The 27582-nt window shown below is 40.7% G+C and overlaps 2 protein-coding genes across 4 annotated transcripts in view; both read left to right on the top strand.

Moving 5' to 3' along the window:
• Positions 1–1456: 1456 nt before the first annotated feature.
• Positions 1457–10111, top strand: fam161a (FAM161 centrosomal protein A). 2 transcript variants are annotated; one of them, XM_084402702.1, is made up of 7 exons: positions 1457–1914; positions 2901–3163; positions 3297–4544; positions 5361–5528; positions 8331–8430; positions 8986–9143; positions 9550–10111. In XM_084402702.1, the coding sequence occupies exons 1-7, from the start codon at positions 1783–1785 to the stop codon at positions 9887–9889; spliced, it is 2409 nt and encodes an 802-aa protein (XP_084258828.1). In that variant the 5' UTR covers positions 1457–1782; the 3' UTR covers positions 9890–10111. The 2 variants fall into 2 exon arrangements, with proteins under 2 accessions (XP_084258828.1, XP_084258827.1); XM_084402701.1 differs by having other exon boundaries at positions 8986–9152.
• A 1008-nt stretch (positions 10112–11119) lies between these two features.
• The window catches only part of xpo1a (exportin 1 a), a 19816-nt gene continuing 3353 nt past the window's right edge, over positions 11120–27582 (top strand). Inside the window, exons 1-24 of one of the 2 annotated variants that reach the window (XM_084402042.1) lie at positions 11346–11469; positions 11702–11728; positions 12572–12701; positions 12802–12903; positions 13405–13477; positions 13810–13871; positions 14890–14934; positions 15015–15196; positions 15300–15348; positions 15473–15592; positions 15867–15995; positions 16598–16756; positions 17975–18172; positions 18258–18396; positions 18882–19063; positions 20160–20316; positions 20428–20726; positions 21979–22162; positions 22438–22544; positions 22641–22835; positions 25267–25435; positions 25693–25827; positions 26249–26408; positions 26494–26590. In XM_084402042.1, the coding sequence (XP_084258168.1) occupies positions 12576–12701; positions 12802–12903; positions 13405–13477; positions 13810–13871; positions 14890–14934; positions 15015–15196; positions 15300–15348; positions 15473–15592; positions 15867–15995; positions 16598–16756; positions 17975–18172; positions 18258–18396; positions 18882–19063; positions 20160–20316; positions 20428–20726; positions 21979–22162; positions 22438–22544; positions 22641–22835; positions 25267–25435; positions 25693–25827; positions 26249–26408; positions 26494–26590 (3069 nt within the window). In that variant the 5' untranslated portion in view covers positions 11346–11469; positions 11702–11728; positions 12572–12575. Of the gene's footprint in view, positions 11729–12571; positions 12702–12801; positions 12904–13404; positions 13478–13809; positions 13872–14889; positions 14935–15014; positions 15197–15299; positions 15349–15472; positions 15593–15866; positions 15996–16597; positions 16757–17974; positions 18173–18257; positions 18397–18881; positions 19064–20159; positions 20317–20427; positions 20727–21978; positions 22163–22437; positions 22545–22640; positions 22836–25266; positions 25436–25692; positions 25828–26248; positions 26409–26493; positions 26591–27582 lie in introns of both variants that reach the window. The other variant, XM_084402043.1, reaches the window with a different exon arrangement.

Genomic DNA, 27582 nt, shown 5'->3' with positions numbered 1-27582 from the left:
CTCGTTCCCTCTCTAGAGAGAACCGAGGTTACGTTAGTAACCGAGTACGTTTTTGTGTGTGTTTTTAGTAATTGTTGGTTTCTTGGTAAAGAAAACACATTTTTACTCAAATTAATCAAAATGGATTTATCACGTTTTGGAACCAAACTATAATATTCAGAAGTAAACAGTGTAGCTGACAGATTGTCAGAATGTTTATTTTTAAACCACAACCTTCTTGGGGCTTCTTTGACCGATGTTTATTTTTAAACCACAACCTTATAAAAATGATATTTTTAACGATATCTTTTGCATTTCTCATCCAAACAACATCAAACTTGGCACTGCACTTACTCGTGCCCGTAGCGAGACACCTGTCGAGTTTGAAATCAATCGGACTAACGGTTCGAGAGATATGCGGTTAACAGACACACACACAGACAGACGTTTCTGTAATTTATAGATAGACTAGTGCAAAATACCCGTGAAAAATCAGTTTTTGTGTGTGTTTTTAGTAATTGTTGGTTTGGTGTGTTTGAGTGCTCATTGTTACAATTACACAGCAAAAGTTCAGTGACAATTTTATTTGTGCATGGTAGAAAGCACAAAGTGAACTCTGAGAAAACGCTATGCTTGAGCAAACAGTTTGTGAATAGGCAACTACAAATGATGCCCGTGAAAGAGACTGTGAACGCATTGAATAGGATATGTTTAGTTGGTGAATAGCATAGGCTTAGTAGTTTACACAGTAGCGATAGCGTTAAGCACACCAGAATGAAATATAATATTCAGAAGTAAACAGCATAGCTGACTTACAGATTCACTTAACATCCACAAATGAATAAGCGCCTCGATTCAGGGAGCAGTGCAAAGTGCCCGTGCAAAATCAGTTTTTGTGAGCTGATTGCCGTCAAAAAAGTTCAGAAGATATTTCTTAGTGATGGCTGATTTCAACAGTTTCAATATGATAAAAAATAACTTTTATATTGATTCAATGGATTAATTGCATTTTGAAAAAAAAAAAAGTGTCATGAATTTATTGCATTTTTTGGGGGAAATTATTGCATTTTTTGGGAAAAAAATATTTGCATTTGTTATGTTATTATAACCTAAAGATGCTATGTGAAAGTTTGAAACAGAAAATAGTGGTTTTCATCTTGCCACTTTCTTGGTAAAGAAAACACATTTTTACTCAAATTAATCAAAATGGATTTATCACGTTCTGGAACCAAACTATAATATTCAGAAGTAAACAGTGTAGCTGACTGAGTGTTTATGTCAGAATGTTTATTTTTAAACCACAACCTTATTGGGGCTTCTTTGACCGATTCAACCCTCTAATGTCAGAATGTTTATTTTTAAACCACAACCTTATAAAAATGATATATTTAACGATATCTTTTGCATTTCTCATCCAAACAACATCAAACTTGGCACTGCACTTACTCGTGCCCGTGGCAAGACACCTGTCGAATTTGAAATCCATCGGACTAACGGTTCGAGAGATATGCGGTTAACAGACACACACACACACACACAGACACACAGACAGACAGACCATTCTGTAATTTATAGATAGATGTAAATAGACGTATAACTCAAACACATCGCTCTGTTTTCAAGCCTCAGAAATAAACTGCTTTTCTAGATGCGCGCTCCCGCGGCTCAGCGACGTCACTGCGGCTTCCCGACGCTACGCGGTCGTCAAGGAGACGCGCACCTGTTACAGTCAGGGAAGCAGTCAGTCTTTACTTGTTAAATTATACTGTTATTAAATCTACCAGTCTGGGAAGAGAGACAGATATGGAGAAGTCCCACCGAACGAATGTCCTGGTGACGTCCTGTCTGAAGACGCCGGTGGACCCGCACACTAAAGTCCCGTTAGCCCAGTATGAGAGGGAGCGAGCACTGGACAACAGGCACTATGAGAAAGAGGTGACTAAAAAAACATACTGAACTGCATTTATTATTGACTAAAGTATGAAAGAAAGTCCTTTTAATTATATTTTTGGGGTTTTGCTTTAGGGCCAATATTGCACAACATACATTAGAGATATTTCACAAAGCGAAACACGCTAATTCAGAGGTTTTCAGTCAATGTCTTCCTGGCAATATCCATCGTTTGGGCTTAAACATTATTTATTTACACAATGTTGAAAGTAATAGTTGTGTAACAGACTAGGGGGTGGTTAAGCATCTCACTAATGATGAAGAAGAGAGATTAACCTCCTTTAGTTGTATCGAGGTTCAATAAGCATGTTATGCTAAGGACATCAGTAGGAAAAATCAATTGACCTGATGTGATTGTTATGACTGAATTTACTTGTATAAGTATACTAAATAAATAAACACTTAAGGGGAACAAATATTCACAAGTAAACGTTTTATTTTTTTATTTTTTATTTTTGCAATAAAGCCAACATACATGTCCTAATTTAGCTACACATGTGTAATATGCTGTAGGTTTCTTCTCAAATATGGTGAAGAACCGTGAGACAATATAATGCATGAATGAAGAACAATCTGCCATCTGGCCCTAAAGACGACAGACCTGCAGATTAACAGCTTACACACACACACACAATTATACCGACCGCACACAACTGTTTTCCAGAGAAGAATTTCATGAAAAAGAGTCTGACGTATGAAAACACTTGAATCTCAATCTACACTCCTTGATTTCAAAGCATACACTTTTGTTTGTCAGTCAAAGGATCAAAATCTTTAAGAATTGGCGAGATATCTTACATTAACTCTATGTAAGAGCAAGGCATATAGTAGGCCTACCAAAAAGTATTTTTTGCCCCAAATATCAATGAAATAGGTATGTATTTACATTTATTCTTAACCTGCTATATGGACTTCAGTGAGAAGATGTATGTAAGCAAATCAGCCAGTGGTCGTTGTGTGTATCTTGATAGATGGAGTATGACTCTGGATCGGAGCTGTTGGCTGATGATGCTCCAGCTAAAGACAGCAATGCTCTGCTGATCAAAGACTACCGTGTAACGGGCGATCACATCGACCTCAGGGAGTTCTACTTCTCAAACCAGGAGTACTACCGTAAACTAGAGCAGCTGAAGACGGCTCATCTCCAAACCATGGCTGAACTCGAACACATGTATCGCAAGAAACTGGACCTCAAAGGGGTGAGCGATGCGGACAACACTGATCGGATCAATCTGTGAGTTTATACATCTTTTCATAAATACATTTGTAGTGACCCCAAATTTTTAAATAGTAGTGTATAACACAACATTCCTTCAGCTTATTAACAGAATGAAAATGAGATATTTATTCAGATTTTTTTTATACAGTTCCCCAGATAGAACCGGTGGTCTGAAAAAAGCCCAGTCTGCTCTAGAGCTGCGGAGGACTTCAGACTCCTCTGACCTTTCTGATGAAGAGTGCATTGATGAAAACGGCCAAAGAGATGGCAACACAGAGAAAGGCCTTCTTGTCTCGCCTAAAGAGCACATTAAGAACATGTGGCATGACTTCAGTGTCAAAAATCTTTCTCCGCCTCAACGGCAGCCGTTTTCATCATCCCTGCGGAGCTTGCCCGCTGACTGCCAGACTGACTGCAAACCCAAAAGAACGATTAGGGGTCAACGGCTAAATAAACGCAAGCAAACCGCAGACGATTATTCGCATCCGAGAGTCACGGTTCCCAAGCCTTTCCAGATGACCCTTCGTGAGCTTGAACTGCGCAAGAAGGGCGTGAAATCCCGCTCTGAGATCGAACGAGAGAACGAGGATCTCCGACGCCAGTTAGACGAGCTTACCGAGTGCCAGAGAAAGTTTCGTGCCAGTCCGATGCCCGCGCACGTGCGTCTCGCGCTCTACGAGGAACAGCAGGAGCGCGACGAGGAGCGCCGGCGGCTCCATCGGGACATGGAGCAGAAACGCCTACACGCCTCGCAGAGACCCTTCAGCTTCCTGGAGCGCGAGCGCCTGAAGAAAGAGCGGAAGGAGGCCAAGCTCCACGAGAAAATGCTCAAGCACGTCAAAGAGGAAGAGGAGAGGAAAAAGTGCCCGTTTAAGGCTAAACCCGTCCCGCGGGCGGTCAGGGAAGCAGCGTCGGGTGAGCAGCAGAAAGAGGAGGAGCTCTACAGGGCGATAAAGATGCAGATGCGGGCGAGAGAACTGCTTCACAACGCATCCATGCCTCCTAGCATGCTAGCACGGCATCTCAGCGAGAAACAGACGTCGAAGGCCGTCCAGGACAACGAACCGGCCCACCAACCCAAAATCAACACTGAAGTTCCAGACTTTGACGCCAGCTACAGGAGGTTTCGTAAGCAGCTGGAGAAGACCAGAGAAGTGCGGCCCGTGACGGCATGCAAACCCTTCCAGCTGCGTACGGCTGACATTGCCTCGCACAAAGAACGCATCGTGGCAGAAATCGAAGCAGAGATACAGAGTCCGAAACTGTCCCGCTGGCCGTTTGTGAGCCCACGCGTCCTCTCGCCTTCCTCATCCCGTTGCTCCTCGCTGTCCGGAAGCCAGGAGTGCTTGACCGCTAAGATCACGGATACAGCCAAGAAACGGCAAGAAGCTGTGAGGTAACCATGATGCCCAACCCTGCTTTACACCCGAATCCCGCTAGAGCTTTCCAAGTGAAATCCTGTGTCTCCGGCTTTTGGGAATTCCAAAGCTGGAATTTGACTTTCCCTGCCAGTGTGTGTCCCGTTAATAACCCCATGAACAGTAAAAGACTTTACTGAGATGTAGATGCCCCTGAATCCTTTCGCTGCCTTCAAGTCCTCCTAGGAGGTTCAATAGGATTGATTTTGGTCCAAAGTGTAGAAATCACAAAGACTTTTTTAAAATCCCTATTGGAGAAATACTTCTGGAACCAAGGCTGCTGAAAAAGTGGACGGCCACTGACGGACTCTATTGCTGCCATATGGCAAAAAAAATTAATACTAATAAGAGTAACATGCTTTTATGAATTTAGACAAAATGAAGCACAAATGATATGATGGAAATGCAGAGGGAATGAGAGAACGTGTAGTTTTGTCATGCAAGCTCATCAATTCATAATCCAGGTAAATAAGTAGTACTTTCTAGCAAGCTTTAGAGCAACTCTTTATCAATAGTACAAAACTAATCAGTAAATCGACTATTTACAATGTCCAATCAATTGACAACTCCCAACTTGTTTGGCACTTATTTTGGCACTCAAAGAGTTTCCCACTATAAAGCATTACATAATGGTGGCACAGATGTGTGTGCATGTTAAAAAATACAGTCACTGTGACGTGACTTGAAGGCAGCATTTAGCCCAAACCCTGTCCCTTCCCATAGCGCCGTCATCCCATGAGTGGAGTCCCTCCTTCAAAAGTTCAGTTCTGACAGCTCTTTACTCCTACGAGTAGAAAAGTTCTCGAGCAAAGAAAGCAGACCGAAGACGAAGAGGAGAAATGGAAGGAGAAGCAAAAACAAAGAGAGAAGAGACTGCAAAAAGTGATCACAAAGAGAGCCCAGGCAAACGATCCGCATGTGGCCCTGGCTCAGACCTGCCCGTCCAAACTAAAAGAGTTTAGGTAAACACAGCTGTAATTACATTCAGGTATTTATGTCTGTACACAATAAGTGCATTGTATCAAATGATTCATTTAAATGGTAGCACTTTATTTTACAGTCCTGTTCCCCATGTACATACTATGTACTACTTATAATAATTGCAATAACTGGGTATAATAACCTACAGTGGGGAGAACAAGTATTTGATACACTGCTGATTTTGCAGGTTTTCCCACTTACAAAGCATGTAGAGGTCTGTAATTTTTATCATAGGTACACTTCAACAAAAATCCAGAAAATCACATTGTATGATTTTTAAATAATTAATTTACATTTTATTGCATGACATAAGTATTTGATCACCTACCAACCAGTAAGAATTCCGGCTCTCACAGACCTGTTAGTTTTTCTTTTAGAAGCCCTCCTGTTCTCCACTCATTACCTGTATTAACTGCACCTGTTTGAACTCGTTACCTGTATAAAAGACACCTGTCCACACTCAATCAAACAGACTCCAACCTCTCCACAATGGCCAAGACCAGAGAGCTGTGTAAGGACATCAGGGATAAAATTTAGGGCTGCACGATTAATCGCAATTTCCATGTAATCGCACTTAAATCGAGATCGCTTATCGCGATTTTAAAATCGCAAAGGCTGCGATTATTTTTTATGCGCAGTTTGTCATTGATGTACGGCTCTGTAAACGCTGCTCCATCTGAAAGCACTGTGAGTTTGAGTCACTTATAACGTGCATTTGAAAAAAACAACAAGAGTCAAATATCTTTCCAAACACGAGAATCATTTATGAACCTCGTTTTAATAACATGCAACATTTAATAACATGCATTTACTCCAAACTCACTTCATAAGGACAGTTGAGCTCCTCCTTCTGTGAGATGATGAGCTTCTGACACAGAATAAGGCAGTTGTGCATTTATAAGTCATGTTTAATCAAAGCGTTTCAATCTTCTCACTATTCAGCTACAGCGACAGGGATTTCCTGGAATGATGCGCCGTTATTGTACTTCTGCGGCGGGGCATATTTAGCGTGTTTGCGTGAGAGCGCCCTCTGGTGTTCAAATGGGGCAGTGTTTACTACCGATCAGCCGCACTCCACTGACAAGCTGCGCTTAAAATAATCGCAGCCTTTGCCAAATCGCGTGCGGTTTTATTGCGATTAATCGTGCAGCCCTAATAAAATTGTAGACCTGCACAAGGCTGGGATGGGCTACAGGACAATAGGCAAGCAGCTTGGTGAGAAGGCAACAACTGTTGGCGCAATTATTAGAAAATGGAAGAAGTTCAAGTTCGGTCTGGGGCACCATGCAAGATCTCACCTCGTGGGGCATCAATGATCATGAGGAAGGTGAGGGATCAGCCCAGAACTACTCGGCAGGACCTGGTCAATGACCTGAAGAGAGCTGGGACCACAGTCTCAAAGAAAACCATTAGTAACACACTACGCCGTCATGGATTAAAATCCTGCAGCGCACGCAAGGTCCCCCTGCTCAAGCCAGCGCATGTTCAGGCCCGTCTGAAGTTTGCCAATGACCATCTGGATGATCCAGAGGAGGAATGGGAGAAGGTCATGTGGTCTGATGAGACAGAAATAGAGCTTTTTGGTTCTAAACTCCACTGGCCGTGTTTGGAGGAAGAAGAAGGATGAGTACAACCCCAAGAACACCATCCCAACCGTGAAGCATGGAGGTGGAAACCTCATTCTTTGGGGATGCTTTTCTGCAAAGGGGACAGGACGACTGCACCGTACTGAGGGGAGGATGGATGGGGCCATGTATCGCGAGATCTTGGCCAACAACCTCCTTCCCTCAGTAAGAGCATTGAAGATGGGTCGTGGCTGGGTTTTCCAGCATGTCAATGACCCGAAACACACAGCCAGGGCAACTAAGGAGTGGCTCTGTAAGAAGCATCTCAAGGTCCTGGAGTGGCCTAGCCAGTCTCCAGACCTGAACCCAATAGAAAATCTTTGGAGGGAGCTGAAAGTCCGTATTGCCCAGCGACAGCCCCGAAACCTGAAGGATCTGGAGAAGGTCTGTATGGAGGAGTGGGCCAAAATCCCTGCTGCAGTGTGTGCAAACCTGGTCAAGAACTACAGGAAACGTATGATCTCTGTAATTGCAAACAAAGGTTTCTGTACCAAATATTAAGTTCTGCTTTTCTGATGTATCAAATACTTATGTCATGCAATAAAATGCACATTAATTACTTAAAAATCATACAATGTGATTTTCTGGATTTTTGTTTTAGATTCCGTCACTCACAGTTGAAGAGTACCTATGATAAAAATTACAGACTTCTACATGCTTTGTAAGTGAGAGAACCTGCAAAATCGGCAGTGTATCAAATACTTGTTCTCCCCACTGTTAACCTACCCCTAACCTTAACTCATGTAGCTACCTTATTACCAAGTACTTTCTTAGGTAAGTGCATGTACTGTCAAATAAAGTGCAACCGATTTCAAAACAGGTTTTGCTCAGAATTATGCATTTACTGTATATACCCATACTAATTGACCACTTGAACATATGTCCACATGATGAAAACTACCTAAATTGACAGAAACCATTTTATTTTTTATGAAGTATATTCATAAAAAAAATACTTTTGAATCTTTGGGAAAATAATACTTGACATGTAATTGGATTTTTTTTTTTTGGTCTCCCATTGAATTACATGGAGAGGGTGGGGTTTAAGACCTATACCACAGCCAGCCACCATGGGGCTTTGGCTTCACTTTTCAGGACTTGAAATTTGCATTTATTCATATCAATGCTTATATACTGTACATGTGCTCATGGGACCAGGAAACAAGATCTCCAGAGACAGAGAGAGTTCCAGCAAGAGATGAGAGGAATCCAGGAAAGAGTGAAGGGAAGACCTCTGCTACTGGAGCAGGTTGCACAGGTGAAGAGCGCGTGTTTGTTTGTTTGTTTGTTTGTTTGTTTTTTACATTTAAAAAAAATGACTAAGAAAAAGTTTCCTTTTTGGATTTTTTTTTGTGCAGATTTTTTTGATTTGATTATTTAAAAAATAATAATTAATTTATTTTACTAATAAATTAATAAATTATTTTTTTTACTAATACATTTTCTGGAAATGTTTTGTGCAGCTCTTTAAGTCAAGTCACCTTTATTCATATAGCGCTTTATACAATACAGATGGTTTCAAAGCAGCTTTACAGTGATAAACTGGTAAAAGATGCATTTTGGCTGTTGCTCAGCTGAAGTCAGTTCAGTGTTGATTCAGTTCCGTTGTAAAGATCATCAAACATTAAATTAGTTCATTTCATCTATAAAGCAGTTCTGCAAAAAATTATGCCATCGTCCAGCTCAGATTCAGTACAGTCAGATCAATAATACTGTTGAATATTAAGTGAGAGGACAAGCATCTCAAAGATATCTACAAATTATGTTGATGAAAATTATAATGTAAAGCTCCCTCTCTCTCTCTCTCTCTCAGATGAATGCTAAGAGAGCAGCAGAAAAGCTCTATTCTGCCACTTTGCATGGATGTGGTCTGAGTGAGTCCTTCATCAGCAGTAAAGCTCCTAAAGCCTGGACATACAGACAGACTCCAAGCCCTGCCCACTCTGGCAGCCAGACTCCTCCCACATACAGGTATGACAGGTGAGATATCACTCACACACAGGTATGAGGTGTGACACATACAGGAATGTGCAATAAACTTCCGTATTCTGTAAAACAGTTTGCATCACTTCCATCTTTGTTGTATATGCTTTGTTATATATAGAGCTGTTTTACTCAAGATATAAGGAGCGAGCAAAGATGAGCATAACCGATGTCCATCACATATGCAGACTGATAGATATGTCCATAGATATCACCATCAGTTCATACTGCCGTTTACACTTTCTCCCTCAAGCGGATGCAATGAGACCTGTTTTCCTGTTTGTTCATTGATGTTCGACATAAAACCTATTCTGTGATGCATTTTAAGAGCATATTTAAAGGAATTATTATCTTTCTCAGAGCCTCTGAATTGTTTTCATTCATTTTTCCATAGTAAAAGCAGACATGAAGATCACGAGGACCTTCCAAACTCGCGGGATTCTCTTCTCGATGATTATCCAGATGATTATGAGGAGTATGACCACGACATGGAGGCAGGACACATAGACAGAGATGGGGATGAGAAACTCAATGTGTATCATGACAGTGATGAGGAAAAGGGCAATGATGAAGGACACTCACATGGTGACGAGTTGGATTTTGAGGATGACGATGAACAGGATGAACGTCATGAGGACGATGACATCATCAGTAAGCACAGCCAAAGCAGAAGGGGTAGCGAAAGTAATAGCAGTCAGCATAGCAACAGGAGCAGAACAGGTAGTGTTAATTAGTTAATTCACTAAGAAAAATGAAAAGATCAGAGAAGTGATGAGAAACAGAAATGACCCTAGTGGAGAAGACTGGTATTTTCCTAAGATATGTCATTTGCTTCTGGGTATTTGATGTGTTTTTGAACTGAGCAAACCTCCATAGTAAATTGTTGTTGGATACATGTATAATAGATTGAATCTTAAAAACCTTGTTAAGAACATGTCCAGGTCACATTTCACCTTAAAGTAATAATAAAAATATGTAAAATAAAATTTTCTAAATTCAACTATTATATATATGTATATTTTATATTTATATTTAAATTAAATTAAATTAGGTATTCATACATCATAGGAGTCTTAAAGTAGCCTACATTAAATAATAATAAAAAACATATTAAAATTGTAAAAAAAAAAAACCAAAAGAAAAAACATTAGTAGGCCTACTGAGAATCACCACTGACAACAAAGAGATTTAGCGAAAAACAAAAGAAAAACCCTCAAAAATATAATATATGCATTATAGTAAAGGGAATTTGCTGAATTATCTTGAAAATAATCATGCAATGCAACAAATCTTAATGATGATCTTAATTTGCTAAATGTATAATTTCTTATTGTTTATATTAGGAAGAGTGTGACCTGGACATGTTTACATGACATTTATTCAATAAGCAGTAATGAATGTTGCATACATGTGGACATAATGTCTATCCCCTAGTCAGACATATTTAACAAAGGGCCCAAAACACTAAATTATTGAATATGTTACAAATTAAATGACTGTGTTTGTATGTGTGTGATTATTAATGGGTGAAAATGAAACTTAATATGTGAAAATAAACTTTATTATTACAATTCTAATATTTATGTGTTTGTTTTTTTACTTTTTAACTATAAATACGAGCATATAGAGCATTTCAAACATGAGCCACAGCCTAAAACCGCACAGCATGGTCAGTTACCGTTTGTAGATCACGGGCAACATCTCAGTAATTTTCCATGCTCCACGCGGTCCAGCCCACCTCACGCTCACGCTGTGATGCAAAACCCGCCTCATACATGAGACCAAGGGCAAAATGCGCGCTGGGAGGGGTCAATCCTGACGGACAGCAACTCTAGCCAATCACATGCGAGCAAGGTGTCCGCCCTGCTCTCCCTCCAGCCAATCAGCTGCAGCGCAGGGCGTGTCCACAGTCCGAATTTTACGCGGCGCTACGGGCTGAAAACTAAACCGAGATGGAATATGCCAGTCTGAACCGGTTTCAACCGGTCTTGCGTGTGATGCATGAGACTGGAGAGGAGCTGGGTCACAGTCTCTCGCAGATATTTGATATAAAACAACGTTTTTTTCTGCAATAGACAAAAGAATAAACTAACGATTGCTTTGATGCTGTTGTTATAAAACGGACTGAGTTGTTAAAGCGAGCTGTAAACCGTCATACAGAGAGACAGATGAACTAACACGAGCTGCTGACTGAAAGAGGACCCGGACTCAATTACTGAAGACAATAATTAAAAATAACACCGAAATTGTGTGTTTCGGGGGGTTTTCATGTATCGTTTTCTCTGCACTGTAGTGTGTATGACTATACATTGAGGTAACCAGCTAGTTAGCATTTAAAGTGAACTTGCTTTATACTCAGATTGCCTTTTGAATATTTGTACACACGCTATCGTTTAAAATGAGATAGATCAAACATACTTTTTTTTTTTTTTTTTTTTTTTACACCTGACGTCTTGATCTTGTTTTGACGCGACGCAAATTTCCACGACACTAAACCCAGTTCCAGGTTCCTGAACCACGTTAGCATTGTTTTGTTTTGTTTTCAGCGAAAAGAGGAGTTTTGATTAAAACAGGTAAGTTAAAGGTGTTCGGTGAGATGGTTATGTGTTATAAATATTAACAACTAAGATAAGCGCGAGTTGAATGAAGTGCTAGTTTGCTGACATTGCCTGATGTGAAACAGAAACAAAAACGCGTTTTGTTCCTTCTCGCTGCCCATAGCTGCAGAAGCTCAGCTTGAATCCATGTGGGCTGCTTTCTAAAAAGTTTAACGAGTCTATATTATGATATTTTAATTCAAATTGTTAATTTTTTTTCATTTTTATAGCTGTACACACAGTTAATATGTTGATCTGCCATGTTAGCACTTCTTTTGCATGGAGAACTAATATCAGTGATCTCAGCAAAACTGCACTCGGTGTCATTATAGGTTGTATTTCAGTGTAAAATGCATGTTTTGTGGACACACGTGGTGTGAGCCACTGGTTTAGTGTCTAACTTTTAATATCAGAAATCAACTAGTAGTGATATTAGTACTCATTTTGTACCAGTGTATCATTGAACAAACATTGTTCATATTTAAAACTGTAGTTTTTTCATTTTAGTTAAAATTGTAGTAATTTTTTTGTTGTTTTTGACATTTTTATTAGTTATTTTTTCGAGTTTTAGGAGTTGAAGTAGTACTTCAATTTAAACAAACGAAAATGAGCAACATGGCATTGACAACTAACTGAAATAAAATAGTATTTAATTTCAGTTAACTAACCAATTTCAGTCAATTGAAGCTAAAACTACCCAAAAAAAATTTTCATTAACTGAAATGATCAACTTGGTAATGGGATGAGGAGTCAAAGAACTGTCACTCGACGTTTGATATCTAAAAGATGTGGCCCGTCTTGTTTCCCGGTCTCCTGCAGCTCTATGCCGGCAGACATGACCATGTTGGCGGATCACACAGCACGACAGTTGCTGGACTTCAGTCAGAAGCTAGACATCAACCTTCTGGACAATGTCGTCAACTCCATGTACTATGATGTGGGATCTCAGGTATGTGTTAATTTCTGAAGTTTTGAACACTTCAGGTCGTTGTTTGGTGTTTGCCAGACACGTACAGTGCATCAAAAGTGCTTTCTTGTCGTTATTTTAGCAAAGGCTTGCACAAGAAGTTCTCACCAACCTGAAGGACCACCCAGATGCCTGGACCAGAGTGGACACCATACTGGAGTTCTCACAGAACATGAAGACAAAAGTATGTCAACGCTAATGCCTTTCTACATTTTGCCAGGCAAATGTCAACCATAGGGTGGCACTTGTGGTGCGCGCACAGGTTTGATTGACGTCAGAGTTCAGCTTGTTTGGATGATGTGAACGCTGCTTTCTGAACTCGGGTGCGCATTTGCGAACATTACCCAAGTCTACATATGGTGTGAACTCTAGTACTGTTCTGAGACTGTATGTCAAACAATATGTGCGTCAAGTCTTGGAGTGCATATGCAAAATAATAGACCTGCCACTTTTTCTATGTAATGTGCTACTTTGTTCATTGTATTACAAACTTTTCATATCCGTCCCTCACCAACTTTTTTACATACAGAATTTTTAAATATACATTTTTGGATTTATTGTCAGTACTAGGCTCACAGTTCACATGGGGAGTGTGTGTGTGTGTGTGTGTGTGTGGATGACTGTGTTTGTCAAAAATGGTAATTTTTTCTTTTCTTGTTTAATCATTTTGTTATCTGTATTGCAGTACTACGCCCTTCAGATACTGGAGACAGTGATCAAAACACGCTGGAAGATTCTTCCACGAAACCAATGTGAAGGTGAGGGAATGTGTGACGACACTGATCTTTGTCTCTATCCCAACTCTGGCCCTCAAGATCCACTTTCCTGCAGAGTTTTACTCCAACCTGAATCAAACACGCCTGAACAAGCTAATCAAGGTCTTCTGGAAGTTATTTGGCTGGTGTGTTTGATCCAGGTTGGGGCTAAACTCTGCAGGACAGTAGATTTCGAGGGTCAGAGTTGAGGACCCTTGCTCTGTGGAGAATCTACCACACCCCTCCACATTATATGACTATACTGTCATATGAAAACGTTATGACTTCTTGCGCAAGGACTGCACAAAAAAACTGACAGCTCTTTCTGTTCACAGGAATTAAGAAATATGTCGTTGGGCTGATTATCAAGACTTCCTCTGATGCCAACAGCGTAGAGGTAATAAAAATGATATTAGATATTCAGATATTTTATCTTCTACCAATTGCACCAGTGTTATTTAAGTATAATGTCCTATTATGGTTTTATAAATATAAAAAAAAAAGGTTTTTTGTAATTTTCCTTTTTCATTTTACTAAAGGTTTTATTTATTTTTTAATTTTTTAATTTAAAATTTTTTTCTGAAGTAGTACTTCAACTTAATCTAAACAAAAATGAGAAATGTTGCTTTGACAAACTGACTGAAATATAGTAGGGATGCACCGATATGAAAATGTTGGTCGATACCGATAATTCTTCGTATCTGAAAGCCGACAACCGATATGTTGGCCGATAAATCTAAATCCAAAATGTAATATAATTTTTGAGAGCCTGATTACAAAAACAAAAGTCGTACTATTAAAATCCATGTCCCAAGCACACAATTATAATGTTCTCATTGTGATTTTATGTAGCCGGTAGCTGCACATGTTGCACTGAACTGTATTTTCAAGTGATTTGAATCATATTTCAAGCAATTCAAAACTGAAATAATACATTATTTATCTGCTTTAATATATCCGCCAAATTTTCTTCTTCAAAATTTACATATATCAGCTGATACTGACATTGGCCGATATATCGTGCATCCCTATAATATAGGTTTAAGTTTTTTCAATTCATGTTTTCATTTCAATTCAGTTTTTTTCATTTCAATTAATTAGTCAATTTCAATTGATTCAATGAAATGAACAACTTGAAGAAATATGAAAACTTTAAAACCCATATTAAACGTATTAAAGGTATAATGGAGGATTTTTTACTTCCGGGTGGATCACTTATACTATTGGTCCTCCTAATTGTCAATCATTCTGGTGAATCAATCAAACTTATTCAAAAAGTGGAGAGGGCGGGTCTTATCTAAAATTCGGAAAGATCCTCCACTATACCTTTAATTTTAGTTAACTGTAATAACCCTGATTTGTACTTGTCACGGCACTGAACGCATCCTTACCGACTCGTGTTTTTGCTCTTACAGAAAGAGGGGGTTTACATAGCAAAGCTCAACATGATCCTGGTGCAGGTGAGCATCATTTCAGGATTTTTTTTGTTGTCATGATTTTGTGACGGTGTATGGCTCACTGTGTTCCTGTTTGTGTGTAGATCCTGAAGCAGGAGTGGCCGAAGCACTGGCCCACGTTCATCAGTGACATCGTGGGAGCGAGTCGCACCAGTGAGAGCCTGTGTCAGAACAACATGATCATCCTGAAGCTCCTCAGTGAGGAGGTGTTTGACTTCTCCAGCGGCCAGATGACTCAGGTCAAAGCCAAACACCTGAAGGACAGGTACGCGTGTGACCGTTACAGACCGTGTCAGTAGAGCTGTAGGTGTAGTTGGGACAATGATTACAGTAATATTTACTCAACCTCTCTCTCTTACCTCTTGCAGTATGTGCAACGAATTTTCCCAAATATTCCAGCTCTGCCAGTTTGTCATGGTACGTACGAAGCAGAATATCACAGTAGTGACCGTCATTATTTTGATAAGTTTAGTACAGTATTCTTCGGCCTGTCATTTTTAACCTGGATATCATTCTGTTTTTTTTTTGTTTGTTTTTTCAGGAAAATTCCCAGAATGCCCCTCTGGTCCACGCCACATTAGAGACACTCCTTCGTTTCCTGAACTGGATTCCTCTGGGCTACATATTTGAGACCAAACTCATCAGCACACTGGTGTACAAGGTAACAAGACACGAGGGGTTTCTTATGTAGCATCTAAATAAAATTGTAATTATTTGATTGTGTGATACGCTCACTCCTCTCACAAAGGCGCACTGTCATTGGTTCAGCTTGCCAGTGCGTAAGAAAGAGAGGAAGATTGATTGGGAGCGCTGGCTGTTCTCATGGGCCCTCTGCCTTAAGGCTTTGTGTCCGAGCTGGTGCTCCTACATTTATGCTCTTTCGCATGTCTTGTGTTCCAGAAAGTTTATCATTTGTGTTCCGACTTATTCCACAGTTTCTGAATGTTCCGATGTTCCGGAACGTCACTCTGAAGTGTCTGACGGAGATCGCGGGCGTCAGTGTCAGTCAGTACGAGGAGCAGTTTGTCAACCTGTTCACTCTCACCATGATGCAGCTCAAACAGGTACAGCTCGCACGCATATATACTAGTCTTCAAATGTTCAGGGGCAGGAAGATTTTTTAATTTTTTTTAAAGAAATTATTACTTTTATTCAGCAAGGATTGATTAAAAGTGACAGTAAAGATATTTATAATGTTACAAAGGATTTATTTTTCAAATAAATGCTGTTTTCAGAAATGAAATGTTTCTTGAGCATCAGATCATCATATTAGAATGATTTCTGAAGGATCATGTGACACTGAAGACTGGAGTAATGATGCTTTGCCAACACAGGAATAAATTACATTACAAAACAGTTGTTTGACATTTTAATAATATTCCACTATTACTGTTTTTACTGTATTTTTGGTTAAGTAAATATAGCCAAATGTTTGAATGGTAGCGCATGACCATGTTACTAGATCTGGTTGGATGACCTCTTGATGTCAACGCCGTCTATGCAAAAGTCTGCAGTATTATGTGCCTTGAATTTCACTAATTAAACTCGTGATTATTTTGTGAACAGTGCAGTTTCTGCTTGAGTGTTGCAAAGTATGAAAACAAAAACTATAACAAACCTACAACTATTCGTTTTTAAACTAAACCCTCATTATTCTACTCGACAGATGCTTCCACTGAACACAAATATCCGTCTGGCGTATGCAAATGGGAAAGACGATGAGCAGAACTTCATCCAGAACCTCAGTCTGTTCCTCTGCACCTTCCTCAAAGAGCACGGACAGCTGATAGAGAAGAGACTGAACCTCAGAGAGACACTCATGGAGGTACACACACACACAGTGAAAGGTATAGAGATGATGTGATAGTGACACACCAGGGTTATTATAGTTTTGCATTTTTCATCAGTTTTTATTTTTATTTCGTTTTGACTTTTTGTTTTCAAATTCAGTTTAGTTTTAATTAGTTTTTAAAGTGGGTTTGCTAGTTTAGTTTAGTTTTTATTTTTAGAAAATGCTTAGTTTTAGTTTAGTTTTTATTAGTTTTAGTGTTAGTTTTAGTCTTTTTTTGTAATTTGGGTTATTTGTCAGGGGCAAGATTCAAAAAGGTCAGAAAAGGTATTGTGTAATAATAATAACTCAACAAAAATATTATACAATTTTAGAAAAAAATTCACACCCCATTTGAAATTCCTTTACCTCTTACAAAATCCACACGCCGTACCAAAAATCTACAGATCTTCTACAGAATTCACACCCTATAGCTACAAATACCACAGCTGTACAATTTTCACTCTAAATTTACCCTATACAGTCAATAGCCTACTCATCTGGATTGAAGCAGCAAACATTCAGTGTAAAAGTAAAAAAATGACATAACATTATTTAATACAGCTTATACTGTTTTGACATCGACAACCACAACCAAAAAGTGCATTTTACCTCAAACTTGCGACTAGTTCAGTTTCTAAAGAAGGCGCAATCGCTTCTCGGGTCGACATTAACACACTGAATTATATTCAGAATTTTAAATATTTTTATACCACTTTTGAATGTGTGATTGTGTAAAGGTGTTCACGAGATAGAGATACCAACCTTTCGCGAACTTGCTTTCAACGTCGAACGAACACACGTTCTCATGGAGATGCGGTGTGCACGGAGGGGAGGGGCTGTGTGTGTGTGTGTGTGTGTGCGCGCATGTGAGAGACGCATGAGTGACAGAGAGACGCATGGGGAAAGGAAATGCAGCTGAAAGATTACGCTGCGTGTTTTAAATAGCGTTAAAAAATTAAAGACCTTGACAAAGACGAAAACTAAGGACGTTTACTCTATAATTTTATTTTATTTTAGTTAGTTTTGCCAAACACACATTACAGTTTTAGTTAGTTATCGTTTTTTTGTAATGCCTCGTTTTTATTTTTATTTCAGTTAACGACAATGTTTTTTCCCACCTAGTTTTCGTTTTTTCGTTCGTTTTCGTTAACGATTATAACCTTGTGACACACACACACACACTCACTCATGCATTGACTCCCATGTGCTCAGGCTCTTCATTACATGCTGCTGGTGTCTGAGGTGGAGGAGACGGAGATCTTCAAGATCTGCCTGGAGTACTGGAACCATCTGGCCGCCGAGCTCTACAGAGAGAGTCCCTTCTCTACCTCTACCTCTCCAATGCTCTCAACCAGCCAACACTTTGACGTGCCGCCCCGCCGACACCTTTACCTGCCTGTGCTCTCCAAGGTCAGTCAGTCTCAAGTGTACAGCAAGTGCACCTCAAAATGTTGGTAGCAGGAGAAAAACCGTCTGTGTTCTTGACCGGTCTCAGGTGCGTCTGCTGATGGTGAGTCGCATGGCCAAACCGGAGGAGGTTCTGGTGGTGGAGAACGATCAGGGCGAGGTGGTGAGAGAATTCATGAAGGACACAGACTCCATTAACCTCTACAAAAACATGAGAGAGACTCTGGGTAATCACGACGGGCTTATAATGCATTTAAAAAAAAGTCTAGGGCTGCATATGAAATCACATACTCTCTTGAGTAGGTACTTATTTTGAATAAGTACGTACTTTTGCGAGCGCTAAAAAAAGTATGTTCTGTTTAGTATGAATGTGTGTAGAATGAAAGCAATCCGCACGTACTTCTTTCGCCATGTTGTCGTCATCATGTGATCAACCAGCATCAGTCGTGTCACTTCACGGCCATTCACAAATCCTCTCCCGTTGCCTCATGGGATAGTAAAGTGTCCATCCTACGCACTCTTCAGAAGGCATCCGGGTTCTTTGTGCCTACTCTTGTCCTAATGAGTGCTGTGAATTCAGACATACTTGTTTTGTCTCATACTTTTTTTCGGCCTAGTAGGGAAATATGCGATTCCACATGCAGCTTCTGTCAACAGCACGCGGCTTATCTTTCTGGAGAAAGCTTCATAATGATCTCTTTTTCTCGTCCAGTCTACTTGACTCATCTGGACTATGCTGATACGGAGCGGATCATGACCGAGAAGCTTCACAATCAGGTGAACGGTACCGAGTGGTCCTGGAGGAACCTGAACACGCTATGCTGGGCCATCGGCTCCATCAGTGGGGCCATGCATGAGGAGGACGAGAAGAGGTTCCTCGTCACCGTCATTAAGGTGTTTATTCAGCATGTGTTTGAGTTTATCAGGAAATGTTTACATGGATAAAGATTTCAAATCGCGTAGTGTATGATGGGCACAGATTCCGATTTTAATTGTTTTTTTTTTTACTTCAGACTATGATTCCGTCCAATCAGAGGATGTGTTTTTAGATTTTAGAACTCTTATCATAGTTTATGATAAAAAGCTGTCCTCTATCTGTCAGTTTAGCAATGAAATATAATAACAATACAAAAGTAACAGAACATGCGTAACAAATTAGCCTCAATATCTGACTCACTGTGGCACTCGCCTCTAACTGACCCATCCAAAAAATGCTCTTGGCTCCTTTTTCTTTTTCACAACAACAACTTCTGTGGTCATCTCCTGCACATCCACGTTTGTTTAATCTGTAATGTGTCTCTTAGCAATGAGGCTGTGTGAGTTTGTGTTTGAAATAATTTGAAGGTCTGGTAGAGAATGATGCCTAATATTTCTCTGTAACCATTAGAGCTGCATGATTAATCATTAAAAAAACAAAGCAATCTTGATTCAAACACCCACACGATCTTATTCCTAAATGACATCGATTTGCCTGTGTCTGTTATACCTTTTTCAACCACACAATATCATTATTTCTGTGTAACACATAATCATATTATCACAGAAGTATTGGATAAAAGTTTATATTTCAGATATAGACACTGTTGTCAACGGAAGCGATTAAAAGAACAAATCACCTTTTGAAAGTAGCATCGTTACACCACCAGGTGGCGACAAGTGACTGTAAAAAGTTTATTTGTCATTAATCATTCATTCAACAATTCGTTCAAAAATGCTGATTCATTCAGTAATGAAACAAGTGAAGTCTTTATGAGTGAGTCATTTAATCATTCATTCAAACTGATAAAAAAAACACTGCAATTAACAGTAATTGTCTGTTCAGAATCGTGGGAGAAATGTGATGTCTATTTGAAAAAAAAAAAAAGTGTGATTCTCAGTTTATCCAGAGTCGTGCAGGTGTATGAACCATTTATAAATTCAGCAATTGTATGATGCCTAGTGTTTGTCTACGTAAATGTTTGTCAGTAAAATCCATATATTTCTGTCTCAGGATCTGCTGGGTCTGTGTGAACAGAAAAGAGGGAAAGACAACAAGGCCATCATCGCCTCCAACATCATGTACATCGTCGGCCAATACCCACGGTTCCTCAGGGCCCACTGGAAGTTCCTCAAGACCGTCGTCAACAAGCTCTTTGAGTTCATGCATGGTGAGGAACGCTTTGTATTTGACCTTTTGTCTGGTCATGCATGTTTTTTGCTAAAGTGCACATTTTATCTGAAGGTTTATGTTAATTGGAAAGTCTCTCTCTGTCTTTCAGAGACCCATGATGGCGTGCAGGACATGGCCTGTGACACGTTTATCAAGATCGCTCAGAAGTGCCGGAGGCATTTTGTGCAGGTGCAGGTGGGCGAGGTGATGCCCTTCATCGACGAGATCCTCAACAACATCAACACCATCATCTGTGACCTGCAGCCGCAGCAGGTGCACACGTTCTACGAGGCCGTGGGCTACATGATCGGAGCGCAGACGGACCAGACCGTCCAGGAGCGGCTCATTGAGAAATACATGCTCCTTCCCAACCAGGTGTGGGACAGCATCATCCAGCAGGCCACCAAGGTGAGAAGCAGTGCTATTCTAGCCTCACTGAGAAACTATTATAGTGTTTATTTTATCTTTCCAAACCAAAAGGGAACAAGATTTTTTCTTGCACTTTTAAAGGCACAATTAAAATATCCAAAAACCATGTTATATATTTTGTAATCCCCAATATTTAAACACAGAGAAGTCAGCTGTTTTAACCAGTGTAACGGACCGCATCATTACGTCACCTGTCAGTGATGTCATATCCGCGCTACCCTCGATTTCCGTTTTTTTCAGTAGAAACCATGGAAACACCAAAGATGCTTTAATATATATTATGCTTTTTATTAGACTGGTTATTTAACTGTTTGGACACTTTTATCGACAGAAACTGAATCATCGTTATTTAGCTCAACACAGAACCTCTCGTTTCCTTGATTTTACTGCATTGACCAACGCCTCTGACAACACTATTTTGTCAAGTGGCTAACATAGCAAAATCAGAAAGACCTTTGTTTGTTTGTAGCGACAGTAATACAGCATTTTCTCTACCATACAATATATTTTAAAACGAATTGCATGCCATTTAGCAGCACAAGTCATTCAGCTTTTATTAAAATTATCTTGCGTTTTCGATCTAGCATACTGTAGTGTCTCATACCAGCCACCGAGCGAACACACAGAGTAACATTATAACAACTTTCAACACTCAAATCTATTTTAGTATGATTGTTGTGACCAAGTAAAACAGCGTTCTGCGTTCCCCACAATTTCAATTCATCAGATAAACTGACCAGTACGAGTAGTAATTCAGCACTTGTGGCTATTTCATTAGAATGAAATAAAATGTGAATTTAAGTGATCAAATGTAACTGTACCAAAGTTTAAGTTCATGGAAGGAGGAGCTTGCATGTTAAACGTAACTTTAATCGCAAATAAACCAAAACATGAAAGGAGTGGCACTGACTGGGGCTTTCAGGCAATTATAAAAGAGCAATGTAAAATGTCCCAGGCTCTCGACCCCGCCCTGATCATACCACAATAACGCCAGGAAAACTTCCCCGTCGGATTGATTTCCATTGACTGTGGAGGTGAAGACAACAACTCCCATGATTCCACACTCATTCACTGCGTCATCAAGATACACATTAATTGTTTTGAAAAAAAGAAAACGACCTCTAGCAATGAAACTTGCATACTGTGGCTTTAAGGGTTTATGCTCCATTGTTAAGATTGAAACAGAACGGCACCTCAAAACTCAAAGCACATGATGTCTCTCTTCAATCAGAACGTGGACATCCTGAAGGACCCGGAGACGGTGCGTCAGCTAGGCAGCATCTTGAAGACCAACGTGAGGGCGTGTAAAGCCGTGGGTCACCCCTTCGTCTTGCAGCTGGGCCGCATTTACCTGGACATGCTCAACGTCTACAAGTGCCTGAGCGAGAACATCTCTTCTGCCATCCAGAGCAACGGTGAGCCAAGCACACCTGGCATGGAGCACGTGACCCACGTAATTGTTGCTCGAAATAAACGCAACGTTTATATAGTTGACACACTTTATTTAGTGCACAGCAACGTTTCGCATAACCGCCATTACGACACACACCAACAGAACAGCACCCTGCGCATGCGCTCACCCTCCAGCCCAACATGCTGTATTGAATAGTGTAGAAATACCCTGTGCCGAAGTGTTAATAACATGTTAACGATAATAGCTCACGTTTAACTCTTTGCTGTTTCTCTGCAGGTGAGATGGTGACGAAGCAGCCTCTGATACGTAGCATGCGGACCGTGAAGAGAGAGACTCTGAAGCTCATCTCAGGATGGGTCAGCCGCTCCAACGACCCACAGATGGTTAGTTCTGCTGATCCTGGATCAGTGTGCGCTCATGCCACAATAATACGCCGGGTTTGACAGCAGTACAAAGCATTGTTGTTATTGTCTCTTTAGGTTGGAGAGAACTTCGTTCCACCTTTGCTGGAGGCGGTTCTCATCGACTACCAAAGGAACGTCCCGGCCGCTCGAGAACCAGAGGTGCTCAGCACTATGGCAACCATTGTCAACAAGCTTGGCGCCCACATAACAGGAGAGATCCCGAAGATATTCGATGCTGTGTTCGAGTGCACCCTCGACATGATCAATAAGGTTAGTCCACGTCTTTTTGTTTAACATCTCAGATTGTCAGCATCAACCCAATGCAAGTCTGATAGTGTGAATACTAGGGCTGGGACAATACATCGATGCAGCGTGAATCGAGAAATGATTCTGGATCGATTCGGAGATTTTCCGAATTTTTCTCTCGAAACGGTTCTGAGCTTTAGTTTTTAACAGCAGACGGCACTGCGTGCTCTAGAAACAGCCGTACTCTGCTTGCTTCCAATGCCTTACACACACCACTTGAACCTTCTATACAATAATCATTCATAAAGTTCAAAAAGGTTGAAGCGAATTACAAGGGTGTTTGCAGTGGGCTGTTTACATTAATCTCATGCCATAAAAGCATTCTGAGGTGCAAGTACATTCTCAGACTCAGCCGTAAGCACGAGCGCTCTTCTTCGTGAGCATTTGAGCATGCGGTTAACCCTTTTAGAACCTGAAGCTAAAATAAGTGTTTTTCACACATTTAGATTTTTTTTTACTGTAAAATTCTAAAACAATGTGCTATCTTCATGTGCAAGGTGTCATCTTTCTCAGAAAAAAAATTAGCTTTCAACAAATTACAGTTATTGACCATTACTGTGTGTGGTGAGATTGTAAATTAGAATTTAAATAGACAAAAATAAAAAAGCGAGAATAAATTTACTGATTTTTATTTACATTAAAACTGAAAAATCATGAACGAAAGAAACTAACACTTTAAAGTTAAAAAATGAACTATAATACTCATATACAAGTCTTTTTTTGTGACAATGGGTTGCACAGTTTTCATTTAGGACACTTTTTTTCCCATACATGCGCACACACATATACAAATGCATGCATACATAGGCATATACGCATGCACACACCACATGCTAAGATATGTGAAAGAGTAATGGCCATCCGCCTCCCAAGTTTCATTAAAGGGTAACTAAACCCTAAACCAACTTTTTTTAGTTAATGATCTGTAAGAATGGGGCTTTATTAGTGCTGTTCATTGATTCGAGTAACTTTTTTGACATTTGGGTATAAAGTGTTTTAATTCTACAATATATGGTGTAAAAACGTCTGAGTGCTGCCCTCTTCAGGTTGAACGGTGGCTACTGCAGTTGAATTTTCCTATTGGATGTTGCGGTACTGCGTGACGTAAGCGGTACTGCGTGACGTAGGCAGGTTCCAGCTCACCACGCCCTCCCTTGGTACGAGCTCACCACGCCCTTGGATGAGCTAGCGTAGATTTATCTGTATTTAGTACAGTGGTAGGTGTACTGTTGCTGGGTGCAACTGCACTGCTGGACTGCATAGCTTTCCAGCAGACTTGGAAATTAGGCGCCAGTGTTTGCATGCACTTGGCCTGGAAGACCGTGAGTGTAAAACCTGCATTTTACGCGGAATTGCTTTTCCAACGCAATAGAGGTGGAAATTGGCTTCTCCACACAGCTCGCGCTGAACAGCGACGCAGTGCCAAACGCTGCTCCTCGATCCTGCATGGACTCCACCACCGCAGCGGCGTCTTGATGTGAGTGATTATATATATTTTAATCACAATTTATGGTTAGGCTAAAGTTAATCCTCTGGGGTCGACAAACGCGTTGGCGCATTTTGCTGGATTTTTTCACATAGCGGCAAAATATGAATATGCCTATAGAGAGCGCGCGCTATTGACATCAACTCGATAAAACTCATCAGATGCATCATGTACTTTACGTCGTCTTGCGACCCTGTGAGTCACTCTTTATTTTAGAGAGTCTGACAGCAGTTCTCAGGTGCACGCCCTTCCGCTCACGGTTCATCCCCTCTATCTCCGCTGGGGTCTGCCCACTTTTCTAGCATTTTTCAAATATTGCCAGTGGGTGGAGTCAGGCTCTGACCAGGGGTTTAGTTACCCTTTAAAAATCCTCCCAATCCCCTCTTCTGCTGTCTACCACTTCTTTCGCCATGTATTTGTTCGTTTCTTTTATTATTTTATTCAATCCAAAACACTTGAACCAGCCGCGCTTCGTATCTCTCTGTTCAAATCCTTCCTTCCCACTCTGCCAGAAAGCTACTGTCATTTGCTGACGGAAAGAATGAAATTACCGTAACAAGCCGTATACTGTCAGGGGCAATTTGAATGGTTTTGATAGTGCAAACAGTTGAAGAGTTACAGTAAAATGAATACAGCTTGCTGGTATGTGTCGGCGACGACACAGCCAGTTTAAAAGGGTTAAAAACTAGCCTAGAACGCCACATGCTGTTAAAAACTAGCCTAGAACGCCACATGCTGTTAAAAACTAGCCTAGAACGCCTTATGCTTTGAGTTTCTTCTGCTGAATCTGGGTAACCAATCAGTTGATGGAGCCCTTGACTGAAAAACCATACTATGGAAGTCAATGGGGCCCGTAGAATCCCGAAATCATGCAGCCCTACTTTAATGATCTTTATTTCTCTGTCTCAGAACTTTGAGGAGTATCCCGAGCACAGGACGCATTTCTTCTACCTGCTGCAAGCCGTCAACTCCCAGTGTTTCCCAGCATTCCTGTCCATCCCTCCGGCACAGTTCAAACTGGTCCTGGACTCCATCATCTGGGCCTTCAAACACACCATGAGGAATGTGGCCGACACAGGTGGGTGGAGGACTAGAGTTAGGGCTACAGTTGCATTTAGCTTTTAGCTAATTTGTGCTTGAACAAATATACCAACTATACACTATGTGAGTGCAAAAGGCTTCTAGCTACACTTAATTCATAAATGTTTCTGAATGCAATTTGTGATTTGTGCCCTGGATTTGTGTGGTTGCTCAGTACGTTTCTGACATTAGGTTTACTCGTGTCACATGCAACACAAATAAAAAAGGCGTCTGTGTGTGTTTGTGCGTCTCCAGGGCTTCAGGTCCTGTTCACGATGCTGCAGAACATCGCACAGGAGGAGGGAGCAGCTCAAAGCTTCTATCAAACCTACTTCTGTGACATCCTGCAGCACATTTTCTCCGTCGTCACGGATACTTCTCATACGGCTGGTCAGTTGCTAGGCAGAGAGATAATGACATGTTTACAGTGTAACTAATGGAACTGTTATTTTGCACAAAAAGGCTTCACATCTCGCAAACACTGTCGAAAACACAATCAGCTCATTTTTACCGAAAATTAAAAGGGGGAAAAAATTAAGCAAAATATGAAGGGAAGTTTTTCTTTTCCTTTCATTTTGGCAATAATTTTTACAATTATCATTATAATTGCACATATTTTGCTCCCAAATTCTCATTACCGTAATGCAAAAAAAGGAAAAAAGTTTATAACATTTAAAGCAAGTTTTACTGCCTTTTATTTATGCTAAATTTAAATTAAACACTAAAAATATTGTACTGCTGTAATGCTAATTATTGATTCATTGAGTGTGTGTGTATTTGATGACTGATCTGTGTGGTTTGTGACGGGCAGGTCTGACGATGCACGCCTCCATCCTCGCCTACATGTTCAACCTGGTGGAAGAGGGTAAAATCAGCGTAGCTCTGAACGCAGGCAACGCGGGCAACAATCAAGGCTACGTGCAGGAGTACGTGGCCAACCTGCTGAAGACGGCCTTCCCACACCTGCAAGAGTAAGAAGAGCCCACAACATGGTGTTTGTGTCTGTGTCTTCAGGATGTGTTCGTGTCATGTGTTAATCTCCATGGTGTTTTTCAGCGCCCAGGTGAAGGTGTTTGTCACGGGTCTGTTCAGCTTGAATCAGGACATTGCTGCCTTTAAAGAGCACCTCAGGGACTTCCTGGTCCAGATCAAGGTACGTCACTTGCTTCCTGCTAGGTTTTTACTTCCTTTTTCTCTAGTCGTGAACCAAGGCTGCGTTCCACTCCCAATTAGTATGCCCTTCACTCACGAACTTCCCTCGTTCACTCGGATGTGCATTATTGCTTACGTTGCATGAGTGGCCACTACTGGCGGAGCTATTGCATGAGGTTTAAACGAGACGCACTAAGCCCTTGATTCAATTCACATTTGTTTGTATAGTGCTTTTCACAATACACATCGTTTCAAAGCAGCTTTACAGAAAATGCATGAGTCCACATTACATCCTATTGGTATATGAGCTGTTGGAGGGAAATAACATGCACAAACGGAAAAAAATATCAGTAGTATAAACTTTGACTGTGAACATAAGTTAGCTGCAAGTATTATGCGATTAAATCTCAATGCAATTAATATATCCTGCACTTCAGTTAACCGCGATCTGCTGTGACGTCACAATCAAGTTGAATTGTGGGATATAGAGCTGCTTGAAGAGTACATCGGAGTAGACTCCCTCTGTCAAAATCGAGGGGTCGAGGGTCTGTCCATATAAACTTGTCCACTTCATGAAGGGGGAAGTGCTTAGGGAAGTTCACGAGTGTGTGTCTGGAAGTGGAGTGGAACGCAGCCACAGGTCGAAGTTCACAATAGAAGTGGATACACATATGAGTAGTGTGGGAAATAAACTTTCCCCAACAGCTGCAGTGTCTGTTGAACACCCACTTTTACCAGCCATTACTTGACTTGACAACAGCATTGGAGTCTCTGGTGGGGGTGTTCGTTCACACTCTCACACACACATACACTCAATCACTCACTCACACATAAACACTCTCTCACTCACACTTACATAGATGCAAGCGCTCACGCACGCACACGCTCATACGCGCACACACACACTCACTCACTCACTCACGCACGCACTCGTGCACACACATACATGCACACACACACACCTGCTCACACATACACACGTTCACTCACTGA

The sequence above is a fragment of the Rutilus rutilus genome (genome assembly GCF_951802725.1).
Source record: "Rutilus rutilus genome assembly, chromosome: 2".
Lineage (NCBI taxonomy): Eukaryota > Metazoa > Chordata > Actinopteri > Cypriniformes > Leuciscidae > Rutilus > Rutilus rutilus.
The sequence above is the reverse complement of the archived record's forward strand: the minus strand, read 5'-3'. Positions and strand labels throughout refer to the sequence as shown.